Below are 13,614 nucleotides of genomic sequence, written 5' to 3'. Positions count from 1 at the left end.
TAAATTAATTGAAACAGACATTGCTTGACTGGGGGTAGAATGCACATTTTCCATTTTACCCTGATTCAGCAAAGCAGTAATATTATTGCCTTACAGATAACTAATATAATTTTGTAAAACACTCCCATAACTGTGAGCCTTCAAGGCTTGTGAAGTACTGGAACCTTATTAATCTTGCATTCATTCTGAATTTAATTGAGTCAGTGTTCAGTGTAATGATAATTCAAAATAATGTGTGTTGTACAAAATTAACACATAAAGTAATTCAGTGTAAGAAAGAGCCTTCACTTTTAAATTAAATACATGTATTTTCAGTAGTATGAATATTGTTATTATATAGTCATGTTTTATGTATCATCAGTTCCCCTTTTCCTTTCCAACATCATCATATTATAATAAGAAATTGCTTGTAAAGTAAGATGTGAACATTCTTGTGGTGTTTTAATTTTAAAGCACCAATTATTTTAATGATACACAGCATGTGCCGTGGGTTGGATATTAGAATGTTTAGATAGCAAGAAATGTATTTTTTTAATATACAGTATAACAGGCTTCATATACTTCAGCTACAAAATCTTGATTTGTTATTATTAGTATATAATTAATTATAGCATTATGCATGTATGGATAGTTAATGAAAGAATTGCAAATTACTTTTACATGCATATGACATTCCCAATGAAGGTATTTCTTTTGCAAATAATGAATATCATTAGCACATTCATTCAAGCTCTTTTATAGTGTACATTCATTTTATAAATGAATTACTTCAGAACTAGGCTAATTAGAATATGGTGATGTAATCAAGACGCTTTGAATTACCTGATGTATTATCCCTTGTGTTGAATCCCAGCTGGCCCCAGAGTCCGCTTGGTCAATGGGAATTCCAACTGCTCAGGGCGAGTGGAGGTTTACTATGCCGGACAGTGGGGGACTGTGTGTGACGACAGCTGGGACCTGAACGCCGCTCACGTCGTGTGTGGGCAGGTGGGCTGTGGGAGGGGCTTGTCGGCTCCAGGCTTCGCAGAGTTTGGAATGGGCATCGGCCTGATAATGCTGGACGACGTTCAGTGTCTGGGGAACGAGACCTCGCTGTTCAACTGCAGAGCGACACAACTGGGCCTGCATAACTGTCACCATCTCCAGGACGCCAGTGTGGTTTGTTCAGGTAGGTTATAACCCTCAGGGTTAGAAAAACACTGCTGGTGTATCAGTTCAGTTCTCACTGTTTGACAGGTTTTAACAGCAAGTGGGGAAAAATACAGTATATAAGTTAGTTCTGTAGTTTGCAAGCTATAGGCTCTGCTTTATTTACTGTATCTGTTATGGCAATGAACAAAACTGTTCTATGAACAAAACCGGCCTCTCAACAGAAGGTAGGTAGACAGGGCAGAATTTTATATCTACTCATTATGGAACATTAGCAACAGTCCTTGCTTTACTGTTGTTGTTTTTTTCACCTTGATTCCCAACCTTCACTATATCTCTCTTATGTCCGTTTTAACCTGATTCCCAGGCCCAGTATACGTCAGGCTGGTGGGGGGCAGTGACAGGTGCAATGGGAGAGTGGAGGTGCATCATTCGGGAGTGTGGGGGACGGTGTGTGACCATGCATGGAATGTGACCACCGCTCAGGTGGTCTGCAGGGAGCTGGGCTGTGGACATGCCTTATTAGCCCCTGGAGCTGCCACCTTTGGGCAAGGCACGGGCCACATTTGGCTGGACGACGTTTCGTGCACTGGCTCGGAGACCTCACTGCTGCAGTGTGGAAACAGGGGCTTTGGAGTCCATAACTGTGCCCACAGTGATGATGCTGGAGCGGTCTGTTCAGGTATGTTTTCATCAGTCCATTTCTAAATGTTATTGTGACATTTTATAATCATCTATTTATTTCCTTTTTTATAATAGGTGAGTGCAAATGTCTTCAAAATTAAGGGAATTGATTGATTTATTGTTTATGAGCTCAACAAGAGCTTCAGTTTGGATATGCATAAGTATGTCAGAGACAATTGTTTAAACCAGAGTCAAATGAAAATAAAACTAGGCAGTAAAATTGTAAAGCGTGTGAAACAGTAAAACTGTGTGAAGCATAGTCACTATTTTGCTGAGAGTAACTTCTTTCTTTCAATTTCTAGGAGCATGAATTAAATGCTGGTATCCAAACATTCTATAGGTCTGCATAGTAAGTATAAGATACAACATAATTTAAACACTAGAACTAAATAATCACTTATACAAGTTGTGAAAGTGTATTTTAACTCATAACAACTACAGATGGGAAGAACATTAATCTTTACATTTCCTCCTCATTACATTAGATATGCTTATTACAAAAAGCATAATGGCACAATATTGTAATCAGATTTAAATGATTGCTTAGATACATCTATGTTATATTATAATGTTTATTATTATTATGTTTTATTTAAACATTTTTCTTTTATAAAGTAATATAACCGGCATTTTTTCTGCTTACCTTTTAGATCAAAGAAGCTGACTTACTGAAATCAGAAACCTTCATGTCCTTCATTAGTTATAGAAAATGCAATGGAAATTTTTAATGGAAAAGATTTCCCTTAAATATAGAGTAAAGTAAATTGTAGCTGAGAAAAAAGTTCTGAATATCATGTTTTTTTTTCTTTCCTGTCCTGAGAAATGGACAAACAGCATTTATTCTTTAGAAGCCATCTAGTAATCTTTTTATTGTCTTTTTAAATATTTTCTCTTAAAAACCTACATTAAACTTGATTCTAAAGCATCAACATGAATTTTGAAGTTGTTTTCAGTTAAAAATGCACACTTACACATCTGATAGATGGGTCACTGTCTGAATGTGGAAGTGAATCATTAAAGTTTACCTGAAATGAAATTTAATCAATATGCAGTACATATGGACAATTAAAGTGCTAAGAGAATATTTTGTAATGTGACACAAGAAGTAACAAAAAAAGTGGACCTGAGCTTATTTATTCTTTTTTGGAAAGTCACAATTCTATTTAGTAAAAGTCATTTAATGCTTAGAATACCTGAACAGTCCAGAGGATATGCTCTCTACAGCATGTTAGTATTTATTACACAGACAAACAGAAATCTGTGTTCTGAAACTGGTGAGCTGGACCAGTTACTGCAGCCCCTGAATCAAGCAGTCACCATACTTGTACTGTATGTACATTTATGCCATATTAACATATAGGCCCAAGGAGAACATCAACAAATGATGACACTGTACCTTTACAAGAAGGAAATTCCAAACAGCTCACAAAAATCAGGTGTATATAATCCACCAGTACCCGTGTTAAAGGTGCATCCCTAAATACAGTGTTTTGAAGTAGATGAAACAGAAGAAGCAGTTACAGCTACAGTATATGAAGAGGCAATAAAATATAAACCCATAACTGAAATCCTTTTATGATTTTATATACAGTAGAAGACGCGATGTTTCAGCTTATTAATGCTTTACATAGAGGAAACAACCACAATCCCCTAAAGTGTCGATTTACTGTCATGTAACACAAAGTCATCAATGGACAAAGACATCTCATTAGTGCTTGTGAGAGAGATACCTGTACCTAATGATGCTGCAAGGCCTGCAACAAGGTTGCTACTGTACAAGCTATGTTCCACGTTGATGCTGAACATAATAACCCTACTCAACAGTGAATGACGATGTTGAACATAACAACCCAACTCATTGATGCATTCAGCTGAATTCCTATTGGCTGATCCTGCAGGCCAATCTAACAGGAATGCCTGCTGTGTAACCCTGGCCGTGTGAGTTGGGCAGGACTACCCTGCAGAGCAGCACATTCTGAATGGAACTCACTAATTTTACCACAAAATGACTACCTCTCCCCGAAACTGATCCCTTTCAAGAGTAGTTTTGGACAAATTGTTTCCCCTCTTACTGACAGAGACATGCAAAGCTCGGATAAAAAACTATGACTTGCCAAACAAAAATCGATGTTGGTGAAGCAGGAGATTACTTATTTGTCAGTACTGATTGATACTGCCAACAAAGCTGAAAACCAAAGCCTGCCAGACATCTTTGGGTAGAAGCCATTTCTCATGCATCCCTATTGAGAGACTTTAATGACCCAGTTTCTGTAGCTTGAGTAAGAATGCAATAAAGTCCATTTTTAATTAAAATGATTGTTTTTATTGTTTCTGGTCAAGTAAATGTAAGGTTTGATTCACAAAGTGAAGACACTCTGTTCAAAAGTGTAAATGATCCCTAAAAGTAATATACAATCAATGACAACCTGGGATCCAACAGATGTTCCAGTGGACATGATAACCACAGGAGCCCACACTGTGAGTTAACTATACTAAATGTCACGTTGTTATTTGTAATAGTTGTTCCTACTTTGTTGTGGCTCTTAAAATTATATCCTAGATTTGCTGGGTGATTCGACTGGGAGGGGATATGAGACACTGCTCTGTTTATTCTGTTGGTAAGGATCCTGTTCACCCTTTTGTTTCGTGTAGAACTTTGAACTGAACTTTGAAAACACTGTAAAGTACAAATCTCATTTACATTTAACTTCCTCCTTTTCTCAACTCAGGGGAGCCTTTGTGTACGTGCTGCTACAGTATACTGTAGACACATAATACCAAACCAGAATTTTGAATGAGTTTTTCGGTTGTTGCGTCACTCCTCAGCCTTCCTGTCTATTTTTCATTTCAACTCGTGTTTGTGTCCCTCTGACGATGAATTTGCAGCCCTCGGAGCTAGACTGTCTTGGACACCATTTCTAATTCTGTTGAAATCTGAGTGCACACAACAAATCGCTCGCATATCGCCTGAGCTTAAGGTAAGGTTTATTCATGTTTTTTTTTCCTACCACTTATACAGTATATTATTGTGAATATTGCCTATATGTAGATTACCAGTATAAAACTGTCTAAGGCAATGCAGGTAAAGATTTCACAGATTTCTTAATCGGGTGTATGTAACTGCATATTTTCTTAGTTTTAGACTGTCTTTCACCTAATCTGTATTTTAAAAAGATCATACTGATAAAGCTTCACATTTATTACTGCAGTGTTGTTGTCATTCGTGTTTAACTGCTAGAAGTCGATAAAGCGATAAATCACTGAAAAACCAAATTCGTGTAGTGCTAGTCGGGACCGTTTTATTCATTCGAAAATGTCGTTATTTAATTATTCTTATACACGTTGGCAATGTGGTAAAAACTGACAAAGCTATTTTTTTTCTCTTGGAAATATAAAAAAATCACAGCCTTTTTTTTTACAGTGATGCAGATTCGGGAAAACGAAACTTAAAGGCCGCTTCATTTTCACCATTTTGTGGAAGGGAAAGCGAGAACGCTACAATAATCATTTTAAATGAGCTTTATTTGAATTTATATTATATATATATAAACTAGCAACGTATAGGGTGATGTAATTAGCTATAAAAGGCGGATAGATGATTTATTTAGCGACTGTTCGGACGGACAGATTGAGGGCAACACCCTTTTAGAGGAAAGTGTGTGTGGGGTGCTAATGCCAAAAATGAGAGGGGAGGAGGGTTTCATGGAACTTGCAAACTTGTAAATCTCCCAGGAAGCGAAACTCAGATTCTCTACCCGCATTCCAGAATTGAGAACTGTACTCTGCGCTCTTCCTCTCCCTAGAGATGCTTCTCTTGCAGTCTCCTTAGTGGTGAACCAGTTTTGGCTTACTTAAGTTTACTCGTCGCACTGTCAAGATAGGGTTGTCCGGTTTGTATTTTTTCTTAACCGGATAATGACTAGGTCGCAACCTTTTCACGGCCCAAGATGCTTTCACTGGAGTTAGTGAAGAAGTAACTGGAGACACTGAGTAGTCCGTACGGAATTACATTCCCATAGTGCACCCTTAACGTGAAAAATACTGTAAAACATTTTACGAAGAAATCTCTAAATCACACCTGTTTTCTCGAGTTTGGTTAGTGTGGATTATTATTTTTTTACAAGCTACAAGTAACAGGAGGTAGTGCTTCTGATCGTCCGACCTACAATATGTTACATTGGACTTACTGTATATTGTGACAGCTACTGTATAGGTGTATAAGTGTCTGTAAGAGTCCATATAAAGTGTGTGACACCCGGCAAAAATATTTAGTGAAATATAAAATAATTATGTTTTACTAGAAAGTTTAACAATCCATGTTATCACTTATCATTTCCCCATGGAGGTGGTCTTCCCATTTTTTAGTGTTAAATCCCCGTTTGATCCCTTGCACAAATGTTTTCTTCTGTGCAATATTTTCCACATAAGTGTTTGTTTCAGAAACAAATATTCTGTATTATAAGTGATGAACAAGGGATCGTCTTATGTAAATATACTCAGTCGCCCTCCTGATTTTGCAGAATTACCACAGAATTAACAGATTTGCTCATAGCAAATTGCTTGTTATTCTTTTTAGTAACCACAATAGATTTTATGTCTTTTTCTTCTCACGTAACACAGATATGCTCTATTTCAGTTCTCCTGGGAAAGGACTTTGAGACTAAGTGAGGAGGATGATCCAAGGAATGTTTTAATAGTTCAATAGTAAGTGTTCATAAAATAAATATATAAATGACTTCTATATGTATTTTTCATTTACTGTACCATTGATTTGGTGTTGCAGATATATTCTTAAAGTAATACAGGGTAATGAAAAACTATTTAGAAAACAAAATAGAAAAAAACCCAGTGGCTTTAGTACTAAATTATGTCCTGTGATGTACTGGTGTATACTTGCACCAGGTGCTTGCCGGGATCAGATCCAGCTCCCCCTTTTATGGATGTAAAGAGGTTAGAAAATGGATGGATGGATAGTACTAACGTTATTACTATATTTTATTTTGTAGGCTGGATTACTTTGCTGAAGCAGTATGAGCTCCTTGTCTGACCTGCCTGACAGGATTGAAGACTGGAGCAGAGAAGATGTCCACCGGTGGTTGGTTGGTGTCCTTAATGTTGACAGCAGATGGGCAGACAAATTCTATGAAGAGGAGGTCTCGGGGTTAGAACTTGTTTATTTTCACAAGCAAGACTTGCTGGATTTGCATATAAAACATGGGCCTGCTGTTAGAATTATAAACAACCTAGAGGAACTTAAAAAAGCAAAGCAACCATCACAGGACCAGAAATACCTTGAGGAACATGAGAAAGCAAGTCAACCACCACAGGTGCAGAAGAACCTGAAGGAACTTCAAAATGCAAAGGAACCATCACAGGAGCAGAAGAACCTGGAGGAACTTGAGAAAGCAAAGCAACCATCACAGAACCTGGAGGAACTTGAGAAAGCAAAGCAACCATCACAGGAGCAGAAGAACCTGGAGGAACTTCAAAATGCAAAGCAACCATCACAGGAGCAGAAAAACCTTGAGGAACATCAGAAAGCAAAGCAACCATCACAGGAGCAGGAGAACCTGGAGGAACTTGAGAAAGCAAAGCAACTATCACAGAACCTGAAGGTACTTCAAAATGCAAAGCAACCATCACAGGAGCAGAAGAACCTGGAGGAACATCAGAAAGCAAAGCAACCATCACAGAACCTGAAGGAACTTCAAAATGCAAAGCAACCATCACAGAAGCAGAAGAACCTGGAGGAACTTCAAAATGCAAAGCAACCTTCACAGGAGCAGAATAATCTACAGAAACATCAAAAAGCAAAGCGACGGAAAGCAGGAAAGCAGAAGAACCAGGAGAAACTTCAAAAAGTAAATCAACTGTCACAAGATGAGAATACTAAACATAACACATCTCAAAAGGTGGCAAACCAAAGTACACAAAACACATCAGAAACTGTAAGTGAATCAGCCAGTGCAAATAAAAAATGTGCAGAAGAAAAGAGGAATCCAGAAGGTAACAAAACAAGTCCAGGGATAAAAGCAGATATAGAGCTCAGTGAACAAAAATCAGCTGGCCTCAAACTGAAAGCAACTACAAATGAAAACAGCAATGACAATAAAGAAGCAAAGGGTTTATTGCATGCTCAAAAGCAATCTGAATCTAAGGCTGAAAGTAGCCCAAAGTATCCTCAGCAGAAAAATACATGTTCCTTCTACCTTTTTGACTCTCAACATCAGACTAAAAGATACATACAGAATTACATTTTATCTCCAGAGACAGGGCCAGGCAATCGTATTGAACCAGTTCATGAGTACAAACTGCTAGGAAACGTGGAAAATGCATCAGAAACAGATATTCTTAAGAAGTTCAGTAATGAAGTCTTTCGTTTTTCAGCAGCATGCATGAATTCACGCACAAATGGAACCATTCATTTTGGTGTGGGAGACAGGCCTCGCTTCCACGATGGAGAAATTATTGGAATTGATGTCAAAGACAGAAACAAATATATTGATATCTTGAATAAAAGTGTGCAAAACTACTTTGGAGAGAATGCTGAAGATGCCAAGATGTGTATTAGACAACCCCGATTTGTTGAAGTTTTATCTCCTGATAACACTTTATTAAACAAGTATGTCATAGAGGTAGATGTTGTACCAAGTTATTCTGTATGCAAAGGAAAGGAGTATTACATCAACATGATGCTCCTTGAAGACAATCGATGGATGAAGAGTAAGGAGATATATTTGTTTGTGCGGGATGGAGCTAGTAGCAAAGATCTAATGGGAAACAGGAACCAAAAAGAAATGAAGCTTGAGCTGAAAAAGTTTAGTGACAGTATCAAGAGTTTAGATTCACTGCGGAAATCTATGGAAAGCAAGACTTCACAAATGAAAAGACCAAGCAATCAAGGAGAGAAACTTAAGCACTTGATAACATGTGGAAAGGGAACATTTGACAACTATAATGAGTACATTATTGTCATAAACAAGAGTCACCCCGAGCAGCTGGAACACCTCCAGTTCCTCAGTGATTTGAAAATATTTACGGTACTTGAATTTGACCCAGACTCTGCAGTCAATGGTGTCTGCAACTTTTACAGGAAGTCCAGAATTGCAAACCTGCATTCCCCTGCAGATTTCAAGAGCACTGAATCAGAATCTACAAAAATTGTGAAACTGAATTTGTATAAGCAGACAAGTTGGTTATTTTGTAATGGGAGAGGAGATCTTGAAAGTGAAACAGACAGACCCCTCAGACCTGGAGAATGGTTAACACAGAGAGCCAAAGATGTCCAAGATGCAATTTTGTTTCTGTGTAACCCTGATGTGCTGCAAATAGGAAGATACCAAGTAGTGTTCCTTTTGCTTTCTGCAGTGGAGTCCATGACTGACCCTGTTCTTGAAACATTCTTAACATTCTACAAAAATTTAGGAGGAGCTCAAAACATTTTGTGCATCTGTGAATCTGAAAACACATTCCTACAATGGAAAGACTTTGTTCAAACAAGATGTGACACTGATATTACTAGGCACTGTATATATGAGTTAAACTTAAGTGAAATCAATGGAACAATAAGCAAACTCAGACCACTAAATGAAACATCTTGCAGATTTTTGCCTTCTTCAGGATCAAGTTCAGTAGTTTTTGAAAAGAAGGTTGAAGATCTCATGACAGCTTTAGCAGTTCTGTGTGAAAATGAATGTGAAAACACAGACATTGAAAAGAGTGAGGAGTTCAAGAGCTTTAGAAGTAAAATAGAGGAAGATTTCTACAGAGGAGGCAAAGTAACTTGGTGGAACTTTTACTTTTCCGAAAAACCACATTCTTTGCCTTTTATCAAAAGAGACAAGTTTGAAGCCCTGAAAAATAATCTAACCTCTTTGGCCAGTTCTTCTACAAGTATGTGTGTGATTCAGAATTTGTTTCATCACCCAGGATGTGGGGGATCCACTTTAGCTATGCATGTGCTGTGGAGTTTGAGAAAAGAATTCAGATGTGCTGTGTTAAAAAATAAAACAGTTCCAAACATAGAAGTCGCTAGCCAGGTCAAGCACTTGCTGATGCTTAGGAAGAGTAAAGGATCTAACTATACACCTGTGCTTCTTTTAATAGATGATTCAGAAGGAACAGAAGACGCTCAAGATTTGCAGAAATGCATTAGAAAAGCAATTGATGAGGTGTCAGCTGAACAGGAAAGGCCATCAGTAATCCTTTTAAACTGTGTGAGATCGCAAGATCCAAGAGAAAGCTGCAGTGGCAGTGTCAATGAAAGTATATATATATCCAATTCACTTTCTCAAAGAGAGCAAGAGTTCTTTGAGATGAAACTAGGTGAACTTGCAGAAAATCATGAAAAACCTGAAACATTCTATGCCTTTATGATTCTGAAGGCCAACTTTAGCATTGAATACATTGAAAATGTGGTCAGCAACACTCTGAAGGACCTGGACATCTCAAGCAAACAAGCACAACTCATTTCATTCTTAGCTTTGCTTAATGCTTATGATAATGACTCCTCAATATCTGTGTCCTTCTGTGAAGATTTTTTAGGAATAAAAAATACACTGCGGGGAAAGGTAGCATTAGAAGACAGAATGGCTCCTTATTCAACTCTGTTAATTCTTTTTCGTGTTGAGGAGCATGGCACATACCAGGCTGTGAAAATTCTACATCATATGATTGCCACTCAGTGCCTCGAGCAGCTAACCAAAAAATACAATGTGAAGAAAAGTGAAATCGTCACAAACTTTCTTCACTGTGATTTGTTTTTTAAAACTGGAATGGGAAAAGACAACCTTGCGCAAAGTGTCAAAAGCATTTTAATCACAAGGCAACGCAGGACAGAGAGCGATGACAAACACACAAGGTTTTCTCCTTTAATTGAGAAAATGAAAGACGAAGAAGGAACAGACCAAATTAGCGAGGTTTTGGTGAAAGCAGCACACAGGTTTGATAAAAGTTACGCGATCCCACAAGCAATGGCAAGACACCTGTACCTGAACAAGAAGGACTTTGAATCAGCCTTACACTGGGCAAAAATTGCCCGAACTAAAAAGGAAAGTTCCTATATCGTTGACACCATAGGACAAGTCTTCAAAACTGATCTGAGACATAAGATTGAGTTCGCTAAAACGCATAAGAAAAATCTCACTCCAGCAGATTTGGAAACCTACCTTAATTTAGCACATGAAGCAACAAAAGCCTTTCAGAAAGCTCAAGACCTGGCGAAGACTGATGATGTGCCAGACTTTGAAGATCTTTACACAAAGAGGAAACGGACTACTTACAATACTTCTGGTTACATTGGCGAAGTGGATATTGCTATGATAGTCTGTGATATTCTCAGTGAAGTACCATTCTTCCATGTAAACGATCCAATGTGTCACATCCACATGTTAAAATTCCTCAAAGGCAGCATGCCACTCAGCAGTATTCGCGGTATTCATGATGAATTGAGTGACAGATTCATGGAAGTGCTCAAGAAATATGAAGGATTCCTTGTGAACCTAAAGCCAAGAGTTAAACAAGCTTTTGAATTTTTGGAGAACTACTTTGTACACCTGAAAGACAGGAATGTTGATAGAGAAATGGAAAGCAGGACCAAGAAGAAAATTTCGGAAAGCTTTAAGAAATATGTCAGTCTGTTCTGTACCTCAGATATTGAGAAGCACAGTGAGAGGATAAGCAAACCGAAACTCAGTTTACAGCAAGATATTGAGGAAAAGAAAATCTTTTTGGAACAGCACAAAGCAGACTGCTTTTCTGGGCTTCTCCACTGTACAGATAAAGAGAGTGCAGAAATAATGCAGGAAATAACCAAGAGTTACAAGTTTATTTATGAGAACTCAAGCACCAAGACTGTCAGAGACCAAACAAACTACATATTGGCCAACATTAACCTCAAATGTAAAACTTCAGCACAAGATAAGAAGAACAAGCTATACATAGAACTGTCAAAAATTCTGAAGAGTTTACTGCAAGATATTGGAACACAACATGCATTTCCAGAGCCGTATTACTTAGCTCTGCTGCTTTTCTGGCCTGAAAAAGACTGTGTGGAGGATAATTGTAAAAATATTAGTACTTATGTGATGTCCTTAAACAAGTCCTTCAAAAGACAGTACTCCCACATGCTGTCAACAAAAAGTACAATAGCTCATTTCTATCTCGGGAAAGGGTCAGGACTGAATCGTCTTGTTCACAAAACCAAAATTGACCAATGCTTGGGTTTTGGCGAAAAATTAAACTCTCTGTGGAAAAGCGGAGCTGTGTGGAAGGAAAAGTCTGTGCAAGATCTTTTGCTTCGTGTCAATGGCACCACAGAGCAGGGCCAAGTCTACATCCAGTATGGCAGCATAAAAATCCCAGTGCGTGCTGCCTATCTTGGAGGCATAAGAAGTGGCTACAGTAAGGAGAAAGTGTCCTTTTACCTGGGATTCTCAATAGATGGGCCAATAGCCTGTGACATAGAAAGTAAGAGCTACTCTTAAAGCCTGAGTTGGACTGAAACAGGCTGCTGAACACAAGGAAGAAAACACAAAAGCAAATCTATAATCTTTGCTGTCACACGAAAGTGTTATTTCCATATGATTATCCTGCAAAAGAAATGTATATAGTATAGCTGGTGCATTGCTTGACTCCACAACATTGAAACCTAAACGAGACTGGGCAATTTAATCAAGCCTAACTTTTTGTACTTAAGAACAACTGGCTTTGTTTGGCATTCATTTGTCTCCTTTAGAGGAGTTAAGATAATGTGAAGACATGTGCTCTGTAAATAATAATAAACATGTACAGTACTCTGTAAATAATTATTTGAAACATTATTGTATGGATTTTTAACAAAGCTTGTTCTGCAAGTTGTATATACAAAACCCATTTACTTTTCAGAACTATTATCCAAGAAACTATAACTGTGAATTCCAATCTGATATTACAAAATATCTTTACACAACTCATTATAATCTTAATTTGTTATATTTTCCTCAGTAAATGGAATCTTTTATTCTTTCTGAAAAAATGAGTACAGTAAAAAAAAATCATTTTATTTACTTTCAGCATGTTGTTGCCTATGAGTTCTTATTTTGTTGCTGGTAAGTTTCTAAATTCCACTGGAAGTACCTTTGTAGGCTGTTCAGCATGTAAAGTTTAAGTTGGTGGCAAGGAGTGACTCGTTTTCAAAGTACTGTATGTATGACGGAATTACTAACGACAGAAAGGAGTGCAGTTAATATAGCAAAAAATGCAACAGGAATTTGAAAGGAGAGAGGAAGAGCCTCCTGGTCCAGTATACTGTATTTACTGTACACAGCCTGTTCTCAGAAAGCATCAGACTGGACCAGGAGAGTACTAGCCTGATTTGAGAACACCCGTTGGCTTTGTGGGTAAGTAATAGTCATCAGCTCACATTTGGATTCCACTGCACCTATCCATTCAAAGTTTAAACATTTGATATGTTAAATAATTGACCCTTCCAGTGACATAAAGCACTCTGCTGGCTTTTAAAACTTCAAACACTGCATTCTCAGATTCCAGTGAACACTAGGTTTCATCTTATTTGATTTCTATAAAGCTGGAAAAAATGGACAGATTTGGTAGATTAATGAACGCATATGGTTAAAATTAACCAAATTTGTTCTCTTACAAAGCTAATAAATAAATGGTGTATATTAGCATCATCAGAAACAGGAGTTGTTGGATGCTTACACTAATAATTATTTCACTTTCTTTTCTCTTCTTTTAGTGGCTCTGCGTGTGCATTAAGTCAAGCCCTGCTGGGCACCGCTG

The 13,614-nt window shown here is 37.7% G+C and overlaps 2 protein-coding genes across 3 annotated transcripts in view; both read left to right on the top strand.

Moving 5' to 3' along the window:
- LOC148674391 (scavenger receptor cysteine-rich domain-containing protein DMBT1-like) overlaps positions 1-2,762 on the top strand; it is a 37,580-nt gene extending 34,818 nt beyond the window's left edge. Inside the window, exons 24-27 of the mRNA XM_088623441.1 lie at positions 854-1,168; positions 1,517-1,831; positions 2,136-2,182; positions 2,484-2,762. Coding sequence (XP_088479567.1) covers positions 854-1,168; positions 1,517-1,831; positions 2,136-2,143 — 638 coding nt within the window. The 3' untranslated portion in view covers positions 2,144-2,182; positions 2,484-2,762. The remainder of the gene's footprint in view (positions 1-853; positions 1,169-1,516; positions 1,832-2,135; positions 2,183-2,483) is intronic.
- A 1,691-nt stretch (positions 2,763-4,453) lies between these two features.
- On the top strand, positions 4,454-12,887 carry LOC148674390 (sterile alpha motif domain-containing protein 9-like). Of its 2 annotated transcripts, XM_088627044.1 has the most exons (3): positions 4,455-4,811; positions 6,470-6,537; positions 6,840-12,887. In XM_088627044.1, the coding sequence occupies exon 3, from the start codon at positions 6,864-6,866 to the stop codon at positions 12,315-12,317; it is 5,454 nt and encodes a 1,817-aa protein (XP_088483170.1). In that variant the 5' UTR covers positions 4,455-4,811; positions 6,470-6,537; positions 6,840-6,863; the 3' UTR covers positions 12,318-12,887. The 2 variants fall into 2 exon arrangements, with proteins under 2 accessions (XP_088483171.1, XP_088483170.1); XM_088627045.1 differs by lacking the exon at positions 6,470-6,537 and having other exon boundaries at positions 4,454-4,811.
- Positions 12,888-13,614: the final 727 nt, after the last annotated feature.

This window comes from Lepisosteus platostomus, chromosome 3 (genome assembly GCF_059453375.1).
Source record: "Lepisosteus platostomus isolate fLepPlt1 chromosome 3, fLepPlt1.hap1, whole genome shotgun sequence".
NCBI lineage: Eukaryota > Metazoa > Chordata > Actinopteri > Semionotiformes > Lepisosteidae > Lepisosteus > Lepisosteus platostomus.
Note: the sequence above shows the minus strand (reverse complement) of the source record. Positions and strands in the feature narration are given on the sequence as shown.